General features: G+C 35.4%; 1 protein-coding gene and 1 long non-coding RNA gene across 3 annotated transcripts in view; both read left to right on the forward strand.

Annotated features, from left to right (window-relative positions):
• Window positions 1–15,814, forward strand: part of LOC142233842 (ryncolin-1-like) — a 168,938-nt gene extending 153,124 nt beyond the window's left edge. Inside the window, exons 1-5 of one of the 2 annotated variants that reach the window (XM_075304904.1) lie at window positions 8,465–8,632; window positions 8,693–8,808; window positions 9,072–9,191; window positions 15,009–15,137; window positions 15,201–15,814. In XM_075304904.1, the coding sequence (XP_075161019.1) occupies window positions 8,555–8,632; window positions 8,693–8,808; window positions 9,072–9,191; window positions 15,009–15,137; window positions 15,201–15,771 (1,014 nt within the window). In that variant the 5' untranslated portion in view covers window positions 8,465–8,554 and the 3' untranslated portion in view covers window positions 15,772–15,814. Of the gene's footprint in view, window positions 1–8,464; window positions 8,633–8,692; window positions 8,809–9,071; window positions 9,192–15,008; window positions 15,138–15,200 lie in introns of those variants that run through there. The other variant, XM_075304905.1, reaches the window with a different exon arrangement.
• On the forward strand, window positions 1,115–1,645 carry LOC142234807 (uncharacterized). Its single transcript, XR_012721715.1, has 2 exons — window positions 1,115–1,271; window positions 1,342–1,645. It is a non-coding gene; the product is annotated as an uncharacterized LOC142234807 (long non-coding RNA).
• Window positions 15,815–22,301: the final 6,487 nt, after the last annotated feature.

Consider the following 22,301-nt stretch of genomic DNA (forward strand, 5'->3'; position numbering starts at 1 on the left):
CTTTTGCGGTGATAGTTGTTTTGTTGCAATAGCGAGATCAGAAAGGGATCATGTGTGTGTGTGTGGAGTTGTTTTTCTTTACATATGTGTCCTTTATGACTATTTGTGTCTTTGAGTTTTATTGGTGCATTCAGTTCTGTTGATGCATTTATGAAGCGCACACGTGGTGGGCTTGCGTGCGGTATTTGTGTTTATTAATAAAAATACATTTATTTCGTAACATTTTAGAAACTGATAAGTGAATGGTGTGATGTAAGAGAAAACAAAAACACTTTATATTGATAAAAAAATAAATAACTCTAAAATAAATCACATATTAAGAAACTGTATATTTCTATTAATAATTTAAAATCAGTGCGGCTTTAAATTGGTTTACATAAAGATATTCATAATGAGTGGTAATAAAATTATCTATATTGACTCTACATCTGGATCACAATACAATTTTTTGAGTCTATATTTTTATGTTATAGCGAGTCCTTAAGGTGTGTACTAAGTTCGAGTTTAGGTGCTAAAATCAGAAATAAATCAGTAAGAAAAGTATAAAATTATACCCCTTCGATGCAAATTTAAATATAACTTGATGGAGAATAGCTCGAAACAAGTTTTTTATTAAGTTTATATTCTTTAAATGGATTACACGATTAAGAACAGAAAATCGTTTTTAAGCTTATGTAGAACGCTGTTTTTTTAATTTAATATGATGAATCGTTTTCAAGTTATTCCAATATATATAGCGGAAGTGCCTTAATTTTGAACATAACCGTATATCTCAAAAAGTCGAGATCTTAAAAAAATAAGTGTAAATTTGGATTCAGCGACCTCAAATTACTAAAAATTTGATATAAATTTTAAATGAACACAAAAACGGTTCAATTTTGTTCCCATGTATTTCTAAAGAAAACTAATCATGAAAAATTGGGATTTTAGCCACTAAACTCGAACTTAATATCCACCATAAATACTAAATGCTATATTGACAAGTGGAAATTATATCTAATTTTATAATATTTTTATTTCATTTATATTCTGAGAAGGATTTCAAAAATGTCCCATTTGTGCATGGATATGATTCCACTAATGTAGTAATTGTATGATTTTTTTCAGTGTGGTAAGTTTTTCGTCCATTTGTAATAAAGCCAAAATTTCTATTTATTAAAAATAATTTTCATTTGCAGGATGACAGCAAATCTAATGGTATTTTTTGGAATCTTCTTACTGTTTAATGCTAACTAAGCTGATATCCCTATTTGCTCTAAGAAAATTCTCTTGTAAGTTAAAGATCAAAATACCATAGAATTTGATAATATTTTTATATTTTATATACCTTTTTAACTTCAGAGGCTTATGACGCAAATCCACACAACAAAAACTAGCGAAATCGGTGAAATTGGACAAAAATGAAATGAAAATAGCAACTTATGGCATATATCTTTCATATGGATAAAAAATGGAAATTGATATTAATTAGTTTCATTCTACTAACATAGAATATTACTCTTTTGAAGAAGCAATTACTAACTACCGAAAAGTAACAGCATACAGCGTACGAATAAAAACATTTCTTTTATTGTATATCATAAGCCATAGTTTTATGTAATATAATAATAATTTTTTGAAATAAAATACTGGTAGTTATGAAAAATTGTCTTATATTGTATGAAAAATTTCTTAGTTGTATACAGGCTTGTTGTACCTTTAAATCCTTAATTTATTTACTTTTTTGAAAATTATACTGATAAACAGTTTATTTGAAACCAATTTCTAAATATAGGATTCCCAAAAACTTGTTCATTTTTCCGGATAGCAGGAATATTTTGAATGAGTGTAAGTACATTCTTCCCACAGCGTAGTAAGAATGAACTAAAATAGGATGCAATACATAAACTTATTTATAAGAAAATCATGAACTTATCTAGATGAAAAAAATCTTTGGCGCCAAATCATGGTCATTCTTACTATGGGTTAGTTCATTTTTCGTAAACAATAGTAAACTTTTTTTCGGTGTAAGAGTAAGAGTTTTGGTAAATTTACATTTGATATTGTGAATCCAAAGAAAAAGTTTAACATATATAACAAGTAAGGAAAGTCTAAATTCGGGCGGGGCCGACTATATTATACCCTGCACCACTTAGTAGATCTAAATTTTCGATACCATATCACATTCGTCAAACGTGTTGGGGGTATATATAAAGGTTTGTACCAAATATATACATTTAAATACCACTCGATCTGGACAGAATTTGATAGACTTCTACAAAATCTATAGACTCAAAATTTGTGTCGGCTAATGCGCTAGGGTGGAACACAATGTTAGTACAAAAACCAGTAAGGAAAGTCTAAAGTCGGGCGGGGCCGACTATATTATACCCTGCACCACTTTGTAGATCTAAATTTTCGATACCATATCACATCCTTCAAATGTGTTGGGGGCTATATATAAAGGTTTGTCCCATATACATACATTTAAATATCACTCGATCTGGAAGAATTTGATAGACTTCTACAAAATCTATAGACTCAAAATTTAAGTCGGCTAATGCACTAGGGTGGAACACAATGTTAGTAAAAACCAGTAAGGAAAGTCTACAGTCGGGCGGGGCCGACTATATTATACCCTGCACCACTTTGTAGATCTAAATTTTCGCTACCATATCACATCCGTCAAATGTGTTGGGGGCTATATATAAAGGTTTGTCCCAAATACATACATTTAAATATCACTCGATCTGGAAGAATTTGATAGACTTCTACAAAATCTATAGACTCAAAATTTAAGTCGGCTAATGCACTAGGGTGGAACACAATGTTAGTAAAAAAATATGGGAAACGTTTAAATCTGAAGCAATTTTAAGGAAACTTCGAAAAAGTTTATTTATGATTTATCGCTCGATATATTTGTATTAGAAGTTTAGGAAAATTAGAGTCATTTTTACAACTTTTCGACTAAGCAGTGGCGATTTTACAAGGAAAATTTTGGTATTTTGACCATTTTTGTCGAAATGAGAAAAACATATATATGGGAGCTATATCTAAATCTGAACCGATTTCAACCAAATTTGGCACGCATAGCTACAATGCTAATTCTACTCCCTGTGCAAAATTTCAACTAAATCGGAGTTAAAAATTGGCCTCTGTGGTCATATGAGAGTAAATCGGGCGAAAGCTTTATATGGGAGATATATCTAAATCTGAACCGATTTCAAGCAAATTTGGCACGCATAGTTACAACGCTAATTCTACTCCTTATGCAAAATTTCAACTAAATCGGAGTTAAAAATTGGCCTCTGTGGTCATATGAGTGTAAATCGGGCGAAAGCTATATATGGAAGATATATCTAAATCTGAACCGATTTCAACCAAATTTTGCACGCATAGCTATAATGCTAATTCTACTCCCTGTGCAAAATTTCAACTAAATCGGAGTTAAAAATTGGCCTCTGTGGTCATTTGAGTGTAAATCGGGCGAAAGCTATATATGGGAGCTATATCTAAATCTGAACCGATTTCAACCAAATTTGACACGCATAGCTACAATGCTATTCTACTCCCTGTGCAAAATTTCAACTAAATCGGAGCAAAAAATTGGCCTCTGTGGGCAAATGAGTGTAAATCGGGCGAAAGCTATATATGGGAGCTATATCTAAATCTGAACCGATTTGGCTGATATTTTGCAAGTTTTTCGAGACTCATAAAATATTCGGATGTACGGAATTTGAGGAAGATCGGTTGATATACACGCCAATTATGACCAGATCGGTGAAAAATATATATGGCAGCTATATCTAAATCTGAACCGATTTTTTCCAAAATCAATAGGGATCGTCTTTGAGCCGAAACAGGACTCTATACCAAATTTTAGGACAATCGGACTAAAACTGCGAGCTGTACTTTGCATACAAAAATACATCAACAGACAGACGGGCATCGCTAAATCGACTCAGAATTTAATTCTAAGACGTTCGGTATACTAAACGATGGGTCTCAGACTTTTCCTTCTTGGCGTTACATACAAATGCACAAAATTATTATAACCTGTACCACAGTAGTGGTGAAGGGTATGGGAAACATTTAAATCTGAAGCAATTTTAAGGAAACTTTGCAAAAGTTTATTTATGATTTATCGCTCGATATATATGTATTAGAAGTTTAGGAAAATTAGAGTCATTTTTACGACTTTTCGACTAAGCAGTGGCGATTTTACAAGGAAAATTTTGGTATTTTGACCATTTTTGTCGAAATCAGAAAAACATATATATGGGAGCTATATCTAAATCTAAACCGATTTCAACCAAATTTGGCACGCATAGCAAAAATGCTAATTCTACTCTCTGTGCAAAATTTCAACTAAATCGGAGTTAAAAATTGGCCTCTGTGGTCATATGAGTGTAAATCGGGCGAAAGCTATATATGGGAGATATATCTAAATCTGAACCGATTTCAACCAAATTTGGCACGCATATCTACAATGCTAATTCTACTCCCTGTGCAAAATTTCAACTAAATCGGACCAAAAAATTGGCCTCGGTGGTCATATGAGTGTAAATCGGGCGAAAGCTATATATGGGAGCTATATCTAAATCTGAACCGATTTCAACAAAATTTGTCACGCATAGCTACAATGCTAATTCTACTCCCTGTGCAAAATTTCAACCAAATTGGGGTAAAACTCTAGCTTTTGGGACCGTATTAGTCCATATCGGGCGAAAGATATATATGGGAGATATATCCAAATCTGAACCGATTTCACCCAAATTTGGCACGCATAGTTACAATGCTAATTCTACTCCCTGTGCAACATTTCAACTAAATCGGAGTTAAAAATTGGCCTCTGTGGGCAAATGAGTGTAAATCGGCCGAAAGCTATATATGGGAGCTATATCTAAATCTGAACCGATTTGCCTGATATTTTGCAAGTTTTTCGAGACCCATAAAATATTCGGATGTACGGAATTTGAGGAAGATCGGTTGATATACACGCCAATTATGACCAGATCGGTGAAAAATATATATGGCAGCTATATCTAAATCTGAACCGATTTTTTCCAAAATCAATAGGGATCGTCTTTGAGCCGAAACAGGACCCTATACAAAATTTTAGGACAATCGGACTAAACCTGCGAGCTGTACTTTGCACACAAAAATACATCAACAGACAGACGGACAGACAGACAGACAGACAGACAGACGGACAGACGGACGGACATCGCTAAATCGACTCAGAATTTAATTCTAAGCCGATCCGTATACTAAAAGGTTGGTCTATGATTACTCCTTCTTGGCGTTACATACAAATACACAAACTTATTATACCCTGTACCACAGTAGTGGTGAAGGGTATAAAAATGGAAAAGAAAAAAATAATTGAAAGAAAATATATAAAAAAGGTAATAGTTAAATTAAAACAAAAAATATATGATTCAAGTTAAATTGATATAAAAATTACAAAAATATAAGTAAAATTGAATGGTGTATAAAATAGGGTAAAACAAAAAATAACCACGTTAAACATGTAAATAAACAATAAAATAAATAAACAAAAACAAGTATATACGGCCGTAAGTTCGGCCAGGCCGAATCTTATGTACCCTCCACCATGGATTGCGTAGAAACTTATACGAAAGACTGTCATCCACAATCGAATTAATTGGGTTGTGGTATCATAAAACTTCTTAACATCATTTTCTAAATTGTTTGTTAGTCTATACGCGGTATATATTAGACAAAAAAGGTATGTGTAGGTAAGTCTACAAATAATTACGAATCGATATGCACGGTACGTAGGGAGCCAGAATTGAAATATGGGGGTCGCTTATATGGGGGCTATATATAATTATGAACTTGATATGGACCAATTTTTGTGTGATTGGGGATCGATTTATCTGAGGGCTATATATAACTATATGACCGATAGTTGTTAACGGCCATATACTAGCACAATGTACCAAATTTCTACTGACTCGGATGAAATTTGGTCCTCCAAGAGGCTCCAAAACCAAATCTCGGGATCGGTTTATATGGTGGCTATATATGGTTATGGACTGATATGGACCATTTTTGGCATGGTTGTTAAATATCATATACTACCACCACGTACCAAATTTAAACCAGATCGGATGAATTTTGCTTCTCCAAAAGGCACCGGAGGTCATATCTGGGGATCGGTTTGTATGGGGCTTATATATAATTATAGACTGATATGAACCAATTCCTGCATGGTTGTTGGATACCATATACTAACACCACGTACCAAATATAAACTGAATCAGATGAATTTTGGTCTTCCAAGACGCTCCGGAGGTCAAATCTGGTGACCGGTTTATATGGGGGCTATATATAGTTATACACCGATGTGGACCAATTTTTGCATGGTCATTAGAGACCATATACTAACACCATGTACTAAATTTCAGCCGGATCGGATGAAATTTGCTTCTCTTAGAGGCTCCGCAAGCCAAATCGGGGGATCGGTTTATATGGGGGCTATATATAATTATTGACCGATGTGGACCAATTTTTGCATAGATATTAGAGACAATATACTAACACCATGTACCAAATTTCACCCGGATCGGATGAAATTTTCTTCTCTTAGAGGCTCCGCAAGCCAAATCTGGGGATCGGTTTATATGGGGGCTAAATATAATTATGGGCCGATGTGGACCAATTTTTGCATGGTTGTTAAAGACCATAACAACCACACCATGTACCCAATTTCAGCCGGATTGGATGAAATTTGCTTCTCTTAGGGGCTCCGAAAGCCAAATCGGGGGATCGGTTTATATGGGGGCTATATATAATTATGGACCGATGTGGACCAATTTTTGCATGGTTGTTAGAGACCATATACCAACACTATGTACCAAATTTTAGCCGGATCGGATGAAATTTGCTTCTCTTATAGAGTCTGCAAGCCAAATTCGGGGGTCCGTCTATATGGGGGCTATACGTAAAAGTGGACCGATATGGCCCATTTGCAATACCATCCGACCTACATCAATAATAGGGAGCCACCGTGGTGCAATGGTTAGCATGCCCGCCTTGCATACACAAGGTCGTGGGTTCGATTCCTGCTTCGACCGAACACCAACAAGTTTTTCAGCGGTGGATTATCCCACCTCAGTAATGCTGGTGACATTTCTGAGGGTTTCAAAGCTTCTCTAAGTGGTTTCACTGCAATGTGGAACGCCGTTCGGTTATAAAAATGACTATAAAAATGAGGTCCCTTGTCATTGAGCTTAACATGGAATCGGGCAGCACTCATTGATAAGAGAGAAATTCACCAATGTGGTATCACAATGGACTGAACAGTCTAAGTGAGCCTGATACATCGGGCTGCCACCTAACTTAACCTAACCTAACCTACATCAATAACAACTACTTGTGCCAAGTTTCAAGTCGATAGCTTGTTTCGTTCGGAAGTTAGCGTAACCAACAGCATTCGATTTCACAAGAGTGAAACTATGCACAACATCACCTGAATCAATACAAGAAAATTCAAATCCGCTATCATTCGTACCAAAATCCAATGTGTCAATATCAAAATCATAAAAATCGGCCCGATTGGAACGTTCGGAATGTCAATAAATTTACGATTAAGTTCATCGACGTCAAGAACTTGATCGCTACATAAGTCCTTGCCTATTCCAATCTCCCGTATTATCCTCCATTTATGTTTCGATCCCAAAGCCGAGGAGAATCCGTCGTAAAAATAACGTGTCTTAGCTCGTTTTATCACGATATTCGCTCGTTTCCTAAGCACACGAAATTCCTCCCGCAAAGAAGAGTTTTTAACCGTTTCCATCTCGAAAAGGCTAAGTCCCGTTCCCTTATCGCTAACCGGGCCTCATCGTTGAACCATGGCTTTGAATTCGAGGAGACCCTCTTTGTCTTCAAAGGCAATACCGTGTCCTGAAGGCATTTAATATTACCCTGCAGAAAAACGAGTTGTTCATCCACGGATACCATACCGTTCATTAAATCCCAATTTACCGACGAAGCCAAGGCTTCTAAATGGATATAAAGGTATACGTTGTCTGTTTCCTCCGGACCTGAAAACGATATGACATAAAAATCAGATCGTGCTTCGAAAAACACGAGGCAGAAATCTGATGGTAAAGCAAAACTTTGGTGGGTTCACTAACGAAAAATATATATATGAGTGAGCTGTTAGTATTAGTATAGTGAGTAGGATTAGATGAGTTCGTTGGTACTAGTCCCAAAATCAACATTGCTGGGATAATATAGTCGCCCCCGCCCTATTTTAGGCTTTTCTTATTTTTATTTATTTATTATTTTTGCAAAATTATCTAATTTTTTATGCCCAAAGAAAATAGTCTTGGCTTAAAATATCTTTTCGCATGAAGAGAAATGTGCGAATGGAATAATTATCGTGGTACTTCCCATTTGCAATCATTTATGCAAAAATTCCCCCCAGTATCAACATTATTACTAAATGACGACCTCGTCATTCGAAACAATTAAATTTCTTTATGATAAGAAATTCCAAAACATATGAAGAATTCAGTGTTGAAATAAGAGTCAAACTATAAACATGGGAATTTGCATAATTTTCATAATTTTATGTTTTACCCATTTTGTGAATTCTGAAGACAAAATTAAAGACTATTATGTAAGATATATAATGCAAATGCAACTTATGTTTCTAAACCACTAACTTTTTCTATCGAAGGACCTAAGTGATGGAACTGATCATGTGTTTATTGTACAACAAATATTCCACCAACTACACAATCTGGTAGAGGAAACGAATAAACTCCAATCAAAATTCGTAGCCCTTAATGAAAGGTAATTATGCAGTTATAGCAATATAGTATAGACAGGACTAAGAAGTTATGTGAAATTGATGTTTTGGAGATAATTGGTGCGAAAATTTAATTTGGAAGAAGGATTTCTTCAAAGACTTCGGGGGACTTAATTTAGATTCCAACATAACTCCTTCGATGATATTAACTGTAGGAAAACATTTTGTATAATTCCGTCATTTAAATGAGTTTTTGAAACAGGTTACATTATTATTTTATCTAACGTAAAATGTTTTACTATTTCAGATTTACTGAATTATATGCACGAATAAATGAAACATCTGTAGATGTCTTCAAATTCAAAATTGACATATCGACTGCAGTGGATCATCACAAAGATGAAATTCAAACAGATCTTAATAAGAGGTGAATATAATTTCAATAATTTAAACCAAAAATGCCCAAAATAACCGATATTTACAGCCATTTTCATGTAGCTCTATTAGACTTTAACTGCCAGTTAACTGAAAATAAACTGTCAATATCTTCTCTCCGGTTAACGTTAACTGAAAAAAATTCTGTAGTTGCGTTCTTAACTGACATAACAGGTTGGCTGATAAGTCCCCGGTCTGACACATAGATGGCGTCGCTAGTATTAAATGCATATTATTATACCCTCCATCATAGGATGGGGGTATATTAACTTTGTCATTCCGTTTGTAACACATCGAAATATTGCTCTAAGACCCCATAAAGTATATATATTCTGGGTCGTGGTGAAATTCTGAGTCGATCTTAGCATGTCCGTCCGTCCGTCCGTCCGTCCGTCCGACTGTTGAAATCACGCTAACTTCCGAACGAAACAAGCTATCGCCTTGAAACTTGGCACAAGTAGTTGTTATCGATGTAGGTCGGATGGTATTGAAAATGGGCCATATCGGTCCACTTTTACGTATAGCCCCCATATAAAGGGACCCTCAGATTTGGCTTGTGGAGCCTCTAACAGAAGCATATTTCATCCGATCCGGTTGAAATTTGGTATATGGTGTTGGTATACAGTCTCTAACAACCATGCAAAAATTGGTCCACATCGGTCCATAATTATATATAGCCCCCATATAAACCGATCCCCAGATTTGGCTTGCAGAGCCTAAAAGAGAAGCAAATTTCATCCGATCCGGCTGAAATTTGGTACATGGTGTTGGTATATGGTCTCTAACAACCGTGCAAAAATTGGTCCATATCGGTCCTTAATTATATATAGCCCCCATATAAACCGATCTCCAGATTTGGCTTGTGGAGCCTCTAAGAGAAGCATATTTCATCCGATCCGGCTGAAATTTGGTACGTGGTGTTGGTATATGGTCTCTAACAACCGTGCAAAAATTGGTCCACATCGGTCCTTAATTATATATAGCCCCCATATAAACCGATCCCCAGATTTGGCTTGCGGAGCCTAAAAGAGAGGCAAATTTCATCCGATCCGGCTGAAATTTGGTACATGGTGTTGGTATATGGTCTCTAACAACCGTGCAAAAATTGGTTCACATCGGTCAATAATTATATATAGCCCCCATATAAACCGATCCCCAGATTTGGATGGTGGAGCCTCTAAGAGAAGCATATTTCATCCGATCCGGCTGAAATTTGGTACGTGGTGTTGGTATATGGTCTCTAACAACCGTGCAAAAATTGGTCCACATCGGTCCATAATTATATATAGCCCCCATATAAACCGATCCCCAGATTTGGCTTGCGGAGCCTAAAAGAGAGGCAAATTTCATGCGATCCGGCTGAAATTTGGTACATGGTGTTGGTATATGGTCTCTAACAACCGTGCAAAAATTGGTTCACATCGGTCAATAATTATATATAGCCCCCATATAAACCGATCCCCAGATTTGGCTTGTGGAGCCTCTAAGAGAAGCATATTTCATCCGATCCGGCTGAAATTTGGTACGTGGTGTTGGTATATGGTCTCTAACAACCATGCAAAAATTGGTCCACATCGGTCCTTAATTATATATAGCCCCCATATAAGCCGATCCCCAGATTTGGCTTGCGGAGCCTAAAAGAGAAGCAAATTTCATCCGATCCGGCTGAAATTTGGTACATGGTGTTGGTATATGGTCTCTAATAACCATGCAAAAATTGGTCCACATCGGTTCATAATTATATATAGACCCCATATAAACCGATCCCCAGATTTGGCTTGCGAAGTCTCCAAATTTCATCCAATCCGGTTGTAATTTGGAACATGGTGTTAGTATATGATCTTTAACAACCATGCCAGAATTGGTCCATATCGGTCCATAATTATATATAGCCCCCATATAAAACGTTCTCCAGATTTGACCTCCGGAGCCTCGTGGAGGAGCAAAATTCATCCGATCCGGTTCAAATTAGGAACGTGGTGTTAGTATATGGTCGCTAACAACGATACCAAAATTGGTCCAATCACACAAAAATTGGTGCATATCGGTTCATAATCATGGTTGCCACTAGAGTCAAAATTTTCTTTCTATAGAAAATTTTGTCAAAATTTTTATTTCTATAGAAAATTTTGTGAAAATTTAATTTCTATAGAAAATTTTTTTAAAATTTTATTTCTGTAGAAAATTTTGTCAAAATTTTATGTCTTCTTTGTCAAACTGATTTATATACGTATTGGATCGATGTTTTTTGATTTAATATATACCACGTATGGACTTACATACAATTTAGAAGATGGTGTTAGGAGGTTTTAAGATACCTTGCCATCGGCAATCGTTACCGCAACTTATGTAATTCGATTCTGGATGGCAGTGTTTAGAAGAAGTTTCTACGCAATCCCTGATGGAGGGTACATAAGCTTCGGCCTGGCCGAACTTACGGCCGTATATACTTGTTTTTATATAGTACCAACCTTCAAATGATTCGTGTCAAAATTTGACGTCTGTAAGTCAATTAGTTTGTGAAATAGAGCGTCTTTTGTGAAGCAACTTTTCTTATTGTGAAAAAGTGTTTTGATAAAATACTGTTTTCTGAAGGGAAAAAATACGGTGGAAGCAAAAACTTGGCCATCCTGTTATGTAAGGTGAGAGATATGTCCATAGTGCGGTTTAAAAGTTCGTTAGCTAACGTAGCACCAACGGAGCTTCATGAAAATGGGGGTTACAATGATTTGTATTTTTTTTTTTTGTGTTGGATTAATTTTATTACTTTGTTTCTGCAAATTATACCTACACAGAAAATAATGTTGTTAGATTCAATCACGACAATAACAATATCAATTACAGATTTAATAAAATGTTAAAAATATCTTTGATTAAAAAAATTTCCACTATATTGTTCATTTGATTCAATTTAAAAATTTTATTGTTTTTACTATCATTTTCATGAAGCTCCGTTAGTGCTACGTTAGCTAACGAACTTTTAAACCGTATTATGGACGAAGCTGTCGTCTTGTCTTTATATTCCATAGGCCAGTTAGGAACTTAACTGACGAAAATTTTTCAGTTAAAGTTAACCGGAGAGAAGATATTTGCAATTTACTTTCTGTTAACTGGCAGTTAACGGAGCTACATGAAAATGGCCGTTAATCTACTAAATTTTTTAATTGACACAATCAATTGTTTATTTGAACTTTATCCCAATTTTTAGTTATTTTGTGATTAATTTTAACTCTCCGATAGGTGGGTAGGGTCCCTATGGAAGTTTTTTACTTTTATTATGTCATAACTCTTTATTTTACCTGCTCTTAAACATGATAGTTTATGGCTCATCGCATTCTATTTTATATCACATAACATACAGTTTTATGCATGAATAAAAGACCCAAAAGTTCGATCCATGTTCTTGAATAGCCCCCACATAGACCGAGGCAGGAATTTTTATCCGACGTGCCTTAAATTCCGATTGTAGTGCTGTTTTGAGTCCACAAATAGATGTGAAAAATACCTTCCCAATTTGACTGCTTGAGGGCATAGAAACGGCCATTTTCACAAGATTTGTGTGAAATTAAACAAATCAGGGGTATTTAGGTCCATAATGAAATATTATACATTTAATTTGTATCGGTAGGTGTGCATTTACAGAGTGGCTGATATGCAATTCAGCATAGTGCTATATTTGTATATCCTCCACCAAAGGATGGGGGGAATATTAACTTTGTCATTCTGTTTGTAACACATCGAAATACCGGTCTGAGACCCCATAAAGTATTCTGGGTCGTGGTGAAATTCTGAGTCGATCTAACGATACCCCTCCATCTGTTGAAAACGCACTAACAAATGGATTACATTTACGTATAGCCCCCATATAAACCTATCTCCACACGTAAAGAACAAAAACGTTTGGAAAACGTGTACCGAAAACGTTTTTCTTTTGTTAGAGTTTTTTGAATTTCTTCGAAAATTTTAAACTTTTATCACCAAAAAAATTCGTTTGTTAAAAAATTTTTATTTTTTCAATAAAAAAATATTTTTGAACCAATAACACAGTTCATTTCGTTTATATCAAGCACTGTTCTTTTCTGACTTTAAGTCTTTAATAAGACAGATTTTACAGTTCATAGTAAAAATTTAATATAGTAGTATGTAATGTTGAACACTTTTCGGAATCTTTCGAACATATCTGGAATATATGTAAAAAAAAAACAAAAAAAAACTTTTTGGAGTTCGGTCGAAGCAGGGCTCGAACCCACGACCCTTGGCATGCAAGGCGGACGTAGCAACCACTGCTCCACGGTGCCCAACTAAATGTTTGCTATTGATGACAATAACAGCTACGTAGCTCAGTGGATAGTGTGCTGGCTTACAAATTGCATGGTCCGCGGTTCGATTTTCCGTCCAGGCGGAAGGTAAAATTTTAAAAATTTATAAAATCGTATAATTTCTTCTACATTGTTTGTATTACAGAAAAAGGCACTAAGAACTAAAAAACCTCGTGGAAGTGAGAAATATGTGAGGGAAAATGCAATTAGCCAGAAAAGATTGTTTTTGAATTAGTCTTTATGAAATTGTTTTTACATCCTGGAAAAGAGTAAACGTTTATCACAAACAGTATATACTTTTCTTCCAAATAAACTTCCTTACAGCGAAAAGCAAATTAGAAACGAACTTTGTTTGTCTAAAATTTCGTTTGGGAAGAAAGAATTATTTTTGTGCGTGCAGATTTGGCTTGCGGAGCCTCTTGGAGGAGCCAATTTCATCAGATCCGGTTGAAATTTGGTACATGATGTTGGTATAAAGCCTCTAACAACCATGCAAAAATTGGTCCATATCGAACTATAATTATATATAACCACCTTATAAACTGATCCCAAAATTTGACTTCCTGTGCTTCCAGTAGGTGATAATTTCATCCCATCCGGTTGAAATTTGGTCCCCAAATAACTAAAATAATAGCATCAAATTTTAGAATTGGCTAACTATGGCGAAGCGAAAGATACAATTTTCCTCTGATTTCTTTAGCAAGTAATTTTGTTTGTTCACAAACTGCCCAATTTCAAATAGCTTCCTATCGGAAAAAACCAAATTCAGTAACACGACACTTTCGTGTAAGCAAAGCAACTGCTTGGCTATTTCTAACTGGTTTTTGTGCTCTTGCACTTTTTGGAACTTAAATGATTTTAGTTCAAGCTCATTTTTCAATATGTACTTCATCCGTTTCTGCAATTTGTTCAGCTCATGAGCATGTTGTCTTTCACTGCGATCTTGCCTTCAGTTTTCGTATCATTTCGGGTGCTGCTACAGCTTTTCCGTCAATTTTTTGGAAGAGATGCAACACTGCCAGTATTACTGTAAAGAGCAATGGTACGAGAAACAAAAGATTTATTCATGTGCTGGAGGGCTCCAGCGATTGCCACTTGTGATTTTTCAGCCAAATATAAAGCAATTACACTATCACGATTGAATTCCATCACAAATAACTTTATTTCTGCATGCAATAGATCAAAATGCTTTTATAAGCTTATAAGCAATAAAATCGTCGAGCTATTTAGAAATAATAGCAACCTGAAGAAGGTTGTCGTACATATCAGCCACTTTAAACTTTCATTAAATATAAAATATTCCATAATTTCCCCTACAGGGATACTTTTTATTAAAAAGTAATTTATTGTAAATAATTTCCTTTTTTATATATATTTAAAATAAAAAGTATTTAAAAACATTAAGAATATTCAAGAGTATATTAAGCTATGTACGTTTAGTTACCTTTTAAATATACATCTAACTAAAAAACATATATATTTTATTTTAGATTTGAACGCATGAATTCACAGTTTAACAATGAAATTAAAGCCTTCAAAACAGATATCTCAAAGGCTTTGGAAGGACAAAAAACATCACTGGACAAAATTGTAAATGAATCCGAAAAATATCATAAAAGGTATTTAGGGATATTTTATAAATACATAAAGTCTTTTGCTTTCACTAACCACCACATTTTTAGGCAAGATGAACAAATAAAGGCCCTATGGGATAATGGCTCAATGGAAAATAAATCGAATTGGACTATAATCCTTCGAAGACTAGATGGCTCTATTGATTTCAATCGCACCTGGAATGAATATAAACATGGCTTTGGCAATACAAATTCTGAATTTTTTCTAGGTCTTGAGGTGCTGCACAAAATTACTTCAAATGGTACTGCTCACGAGCTCTTCATCAGATTAAAGTTTTCCGATAATCTAGAAAGATATGCCCGTTATGATAATATTGTCATTGGCAGTGAAGAAGAGGGATATATTTTAAAGGAACTGGGTGCCTTTAGTGGACAAGTTGAGGATTCACTCAGACACCATGTGGGTGAAAAATTTACAACCAAAGATCGAGATAATGATAATGCCAACAATGGAAATTGTGCTCAGCTCTATGGAGGTCCTTGGTGGTTCTATCAATGTAGTCCAAGCAGTCAACTTTTCGGTCCATACAATTGGAAGTCACGTGATCATGGCATGAGATGGGGTCTGCATAGAATATATGGCTTAAAATTTGTGGAGATAAAATTAAGGGAACTATAATCACAAATATACGAATATATATTTTCATTCATCATTATCAAAATCGTTAAGATACACACCAACATTTTTTTTTTCTGATTCAATCACGAAATTAATTAATCCAATTAATTTTTTAATTGAAATGTCTTCAATCACAGAAATGATAGTATCAATTAAAAAATTAATTGAAGGTCAATTAAAAATAAATTGATCCAATTAAAAAATTAATTGATACTATTAATGTTTGTGATTAATTTTTGTTTTAATTAAAAAATTTTTTGAATCAATTAAATTATTAATTGAATATTTTTTAAAACTCAATTAAAATTTTAATTGGAAAAATTTTCGTGAATTTTTTTTCTGTGTACTAGCATAAAAATTAGAAATTACTCAAAGAGCGTAAAATTTGAATACTTTAAGAGATACACTGAAGTAAATTTCACTTTATTTTAGTTGAAATGGAAATTAATATGTTTTAGTTAGAGCTTCCCCAATATGAAGTTCTATAGTTAATCGAACTAAGCCGAGCAAGCCGAAAATTGTCATTCCGTCTGTAACAATCGAAATATTGGTCTCAGACCTCATACAAGATATATATACTGGAACTTGGCGATCGATGTCCGCCCGTCTGTCAAAATCACGCTAACTTCCGAACGAAAAAAGCTATCGATTTGAAACTTCCCATAGCGTAGCCAAAAAAAGTAATGAAAATATTCGTTATCGATCCGGAAGTGGTACAAAATTGGCTTAAAAGCAATGAATTTTACATGGGCTTGTCATAGGGCGAAAGTCATCTTTTTAAGCATCCGCTGCATTGATTTCGCATTTGTTCTTCAGATGTGCTGCTACTTCAGTCTTTCGGATTTCATTAAAAAGAAATTAGGGAAAAACCTACAAACTATCATAACAATAAAGTCAAATGCTATCGATACTGACGAAATTTTTTCAAAATTTGTCATGCTTATTATTCCGAGTATACTTAAATACATTACTTATTTTATAAATACATAACATCTAGTTAATTTCCAACACTGTGGAAACTGGCTAAAATTATACATGTTCCAAAGGGTGGCAATGAATGCCGTCCTATTGCGATTTTACCATTTCTCTCGAAAGTGTTTGAAAGACTTGTTCATCTACAAATTCGCCAATACCTAACTGAATATAAGATGTTAACTGACCGTCGCATAGCTGTCTCACTGCAATCTATACACTCAAAAACAAGTACATACACGCAAAAAATAATTCTTTCCTACCAAACGGAATTTTAGACAAACAAAGTTTCGCTGTAAGGAAGTTTATTTGGAAGAAGAGTATATACTTTTTGTGATAAACGTTTATTTTTTTCCATGATGTAAAAACAATTTCATAAAGACTAACTAAAAAAAACTATTTTCTGGCTAATTGCATTTTACCTCACATCTTTCTCACTTCCACAAGGTTTTTTAGTTCTTAGCACCTTTTCTGTAATACAAACAAAATAGAACAATTTTATACACTTTTTATACCCTCCATCATAGGATGGGGGTATATTAACTTTGTCATTCCGTTTGTAACACATCGAAATATTGCTCTAAGACCCCATAAAGTATATATATTCTGGGTCGTGGTGAAATTCTGAGTCGATCTAAGCATGTCCGTCCGTCCGTCCGTCTGTTGAAAATACGCTAACTTCCGAACGAAACAAGCTATCGACTTGAAACTTGGCACACGTAGTTGCTATTGATCTACGTCGGATGGTATTGAAAATGGGCCATATCGGTCCACTTTTACGTATAGCCCCCATATAAAGGGACCCTCAGATGGCTTGTGGAGCCTCTAACAGAAGCATATTTCATCCGATCCGGCTGAAATTTGGTACATGGTGTTGGTATATGGTCTCTAACAACCATGCAAAAATTGGTCCACATCGGTCCATAATTATATATAGCCCCCATATAAACCGATCCCCAGATTTGGCTTACGGAGCCTAAAAGAGAAGCAAGTTTCATCCGATCCGGCTGAAATTTGGTATATGGTCTCTAACTACCATGCAAAAATTGGTCCACATCGGTCCATAATTATATATAGCCCCCATATAAACCGATCCCCAGATTTGGCTTGCGGAGCCTCAAAGAGAAGAAAATTTCATCCGATCCGGCTGAAATTTGGTACATGATGTTGGTATATGGTCTCTAACAACCATGCAAAAATTGGTCCAAATCGGTCCTTAATTATATATAGCCCCCATATAAACCGATCCCCATATTTGGCTTGTGGAGCCTCGAAGAGAAGCATATTTCATCCGATCCGGCTGAAATTTGGTACATGGTGTTGGTATATGGTCTCTAACAATCATGCAAAAATTGGTCCACATGGGTCCATAATTATATATAACCCCCATATAAACCGATCCCCAGATTTGGCTTCCGGAGCCTTAAAGAGACGCAAATTTCATTCGATCCGGCTGAAATTTGGTACATGATGTTGGTATATGGTCTCTAACAACCATGCAAAAATTGGTCCACATCGGTTCATAATTATATATAGCCCCCATATAAACCGATCCCCAGATTTGGCTTGCGAAGTCTCCAATAGAAGCAAATTTCATCCAAGCCGGTTGTAATTTGGAACATGGTGGTAGTATATGATCTTTAACAACCGTGCCAGAATTGGTCCATATCGGTCCATAATTATATATAGCCCCCATATAAAACGTTCTCCAGATGTGACCTCCGGAGCCTCTTGGAGGAGCAAAAGTCATCCGATCCGGTTCAAATTAGGAACGTGGTGTTAGTATATGGTCGCTAACAACCATACCAAAATTGGTCCAATCACATAAAAATTGGTCCATATCGGTTCATAATCATGGTTGCCACTAGAGCCAAAAATAATCTACCAAAATTTTATTTCTATAGAAAATTTTGTCAAAATGTTATTCGGTTCATAATAAAATTTTCATCATTTTCGAAATTTTATTTCTATAGAAAATTTTGTCTAAATTTTATTTCTATAGAAAATTTTGTTCAAATTTTATTTGGTTCATAATCATGGTTGCCACTCGAGCCACAACTAATCTACCAAGATTTTATTTCTATAGAAAATTTTGTCAAAAGTTTATTTCTATAGAAAATTTTGTTAAAATTTTATTTCTGTAGAAATTTTTGTCAAAATTTTCTTTCTATAGAATATTTTGTCAAAATTTTTTTTCTATAGAAAATTTTGTGAAAATTTTATTTCTATAGAAAATTTTGTTAAAATTTTATTTCTGTAGAAAATTTTGTGAAAATTTTATGTCTACTTTGTCAAACTGAATTATATACTTATTGGATCGATCTTTTTTGATTTAATATATGCCACGTATGGACTTACATACAATTTAGAAGATGGTGTTAGGAGGTTTTAAGATACCTTGCCATCGGCAAGCGTTACCGCAACTTAAGTAATTCGATTGTGGATGGCAGTGCTTAGAAGAAGTTTCTACGCAATCCATGATGGAGGGTACATAAGCTTCGGCCTGGCCGAACTTACGGCCGTATATACTTGTTAAATTTTACCTTCGCCTGGACGGAGAATCGAACCGCGGACCATACAACTTGTAAGCCAACACTCTATCCACTGAACTATGTAGCTTTTATTGTCATCAATAGACAATTATCCATATAAGTTATATTTATATAGCACAGCTTGCGGCGCCCACGAGCCGATTAAAAAAACGTTATTTAACAAACACATACATTTAGTTGGGCACCGTGGAGCAGTGGTTGCCACGTCCACCGTGGTTGTGGGTTCGATCCCTGCTTCGACCGAACACCGAGAAGTTTTTTTTTGTTTTTTTTTTTACATATAATCAAGATAGATTATATATAACTATAGACCGATATAGACCAATTCGTGCACGGTTGTTAGACACCATATACTAACACCACGTACCAAATTTCAACCGAATCGGATGAATTTTGCTCATGCACGAGGCTCCGGAGTTCAAATTTGAGGATCGGTTTATATGGACAGATGTGAACCAATTTTTGCATGGTTATTAGAAACCATATACTAGCACAATGAACCAAAGATCAGCCAGATCGGATGAAATTTGCTTCTCATAGAGACTCCGCAAGCCAAATCGGGGGAACGGTTTATATGGGGACTATATATAATTATTTACTGATGTGGACCAATTTTTGCATGGTTATTAGGGGCCATATACTTACACCATGTAACAAATTTCAACCGGATTGGATGAAATTTGTTTCTCTTAGAGGCTCCGAAAGCCAAATCTGAGCGTCGGTTTATGTGGGGGCTATACGTAAAAGTGGTCCGATAATCAATAACAACTACTTGTGCCATGTTTGAAGTCGATGGCTTGTTTCGTTCGGAAGTTAGCGTGATTTCAACAGACGGACGGACATGCTTAGATCGACTTAGAATTTCTCCACGACCCAGAATATATATACTTTATGGGGTCTTAGAGCAATATTTCGATGTGTTACAAACGGAATGACAAAGTTAATATACCCCCCATCTTATGGTGGTGGGTGTATGGTCGGAGCAGGGATTGCACCCACGACCCTTTGTCAGACACGCTAACCACTGCTCCACGTGGCCAACAAATGTATGTTTCTGTTAAATCAAAAATTGGTCCACATCGGTCAATAATTATATATAGCCCCATATAAACCGATCCCCCGAATTAGCTTGCGGAGCCTCTAAGAGAGACAAATTTCATCCGATCCTGCTGAAATTTGGTATATGGTGTTAGTATATGCTCTCTAACAGCCATGCAAAAATTGGTAAACATCGGTCCATATTTCTATATAGCTCCCATATAAACCGATCCCCCGATTTGGCTTGCGATCCATAATTATATATAGCCCCAATATAAACCGATCACCAGATTTGACCTCCAGAGCCTCTTGGAAGACCAAAAGTCAACTGATACGGTTGAAATTTGGTACGTGGTGTTAATATATGGCCTCAAACACCCATGCAAAAATTGGTCGAAATCGGTCCATAATTATATATAGTTCCCATATAAACCGATCCCCAGATTTGACATCCGGAGCCCCGTTGAAGAGCAAAATTTATTCGATTCGGTTGACATTTGGTTCGTGATGTTAGTATATGGTATCCAACAACCATGCAGGAATTGGTTCATATCAGTCCATAATTATATATAGTCCCCATATAAACCGATCCCCAGATTTGACCTCCGGAGCCCCGTTGAAGAGCAAAACTTATTCGATTCGGTTGACATTTGTTTCGTGATGTTAGTATATGGTAACCAACAACCATGCAGGAATTGGTTCATGCCATGAGTGGTCTATATCAGTCCATAATCGTATATAGCCCCCCAAATAAACCGATCCCGCGGTTTGGTTTTGGAGCCTCTTGGAGGAGCAAATTTGATCCGATCCGGCTGAAATTTGGTACATTGTGCTAGTATATATATACGACCTTATAGGGCCGTTAACAACCATGCCTAACTAGGTCCATATCGGTCTGTAGTTATATATAGCCCTCAGATAAATCGATCCCCATATTTCAATTCTGGCTCTCTACATACCGTGCAAAAGTCCATATCGATTCGTAATTATTTGTAGACGTATGTTACCTATACATACTTTTTGGTCTAGTATATACCGTGTTAAAAAGTTTTAAGATACCACAACCCAAGTAATTCGATTGTGGATGACTGTATTTCGTAGAAGTTTCTACGCAATCCATGGTAGAGGGTACATAAGATTCGGCCTGGCCGAACACACGGCCGTATATACTTTTTTTTGTAATTTACACATTTATATTTATACTATATTAAATTTTTATAATGAAACTTCGAAATGTGAGTTATTAAAGATTTACAGTCAGAAACAGTGCTTGATATAAACGAAATGGAGTGATAAAATATTTTGTTTTTGTTATTGCAAAAATAAAAATTTTTGTAACAAACAACTGTTTTTGGTATAAAAGTTTGAAATTTTGGAAGGAATTCAAAAACTCTAACAAAAGAAGAATGTCGTGTCGAGTATAAACATACACTAAAAATTTTATAATATACACATACATTTATTTAGGTGTGAACAGTTGTTTACTAGCATTTATCGCCATTTTAAATGCATTTAAAACTTATCGTGTTTTGTATTTAATTTCATTCTTGCCTTTTACTTTTCTTTAATAATTCATTTTAAAGAAAATAAACTTTTTCAATTGTTTTAGCTGCAAAACTCGATGTTAATGCCCGCTTATATTTGAAGGTGTCCGTCAACTCCTCTTGGACTACTTATTTTTATACCCTCCACCATAGGATGGGGGTATATTAACTTTGTCATCCCGTTTGTAACACATCGAAATATTGCTCTCAGACCCCATAAAGTATATATATTCTGGGTCGCGGTGAAATTCTGAGTCGATCTGAGCATGTCCATCCGTCCGTCCGTCTGTTGAAATCACGCTAACTTCCGAACGAAACAAGCTATCGACTTGAAACTTGGCACAAGTTGTTGTTATTAATGTAGGTCGGATGGTATTACAAATGGGCCATATCGGTCCACTTTTACGTATAGCCCCCATATAAA

This window comes from Haematobia irritans, chromosome 4, assembly GCF_050003625.1.
Source record: "Haematobia irritans isolate KBUSLIRL chromosome 4, ASM5000362v1, whole genome shotgun sequence".
NCBI lineage: Eukaryota > Metazoa > Arthropoda > Insecta > Diptera > Muscidae > Haematobia > Haematobia irritans.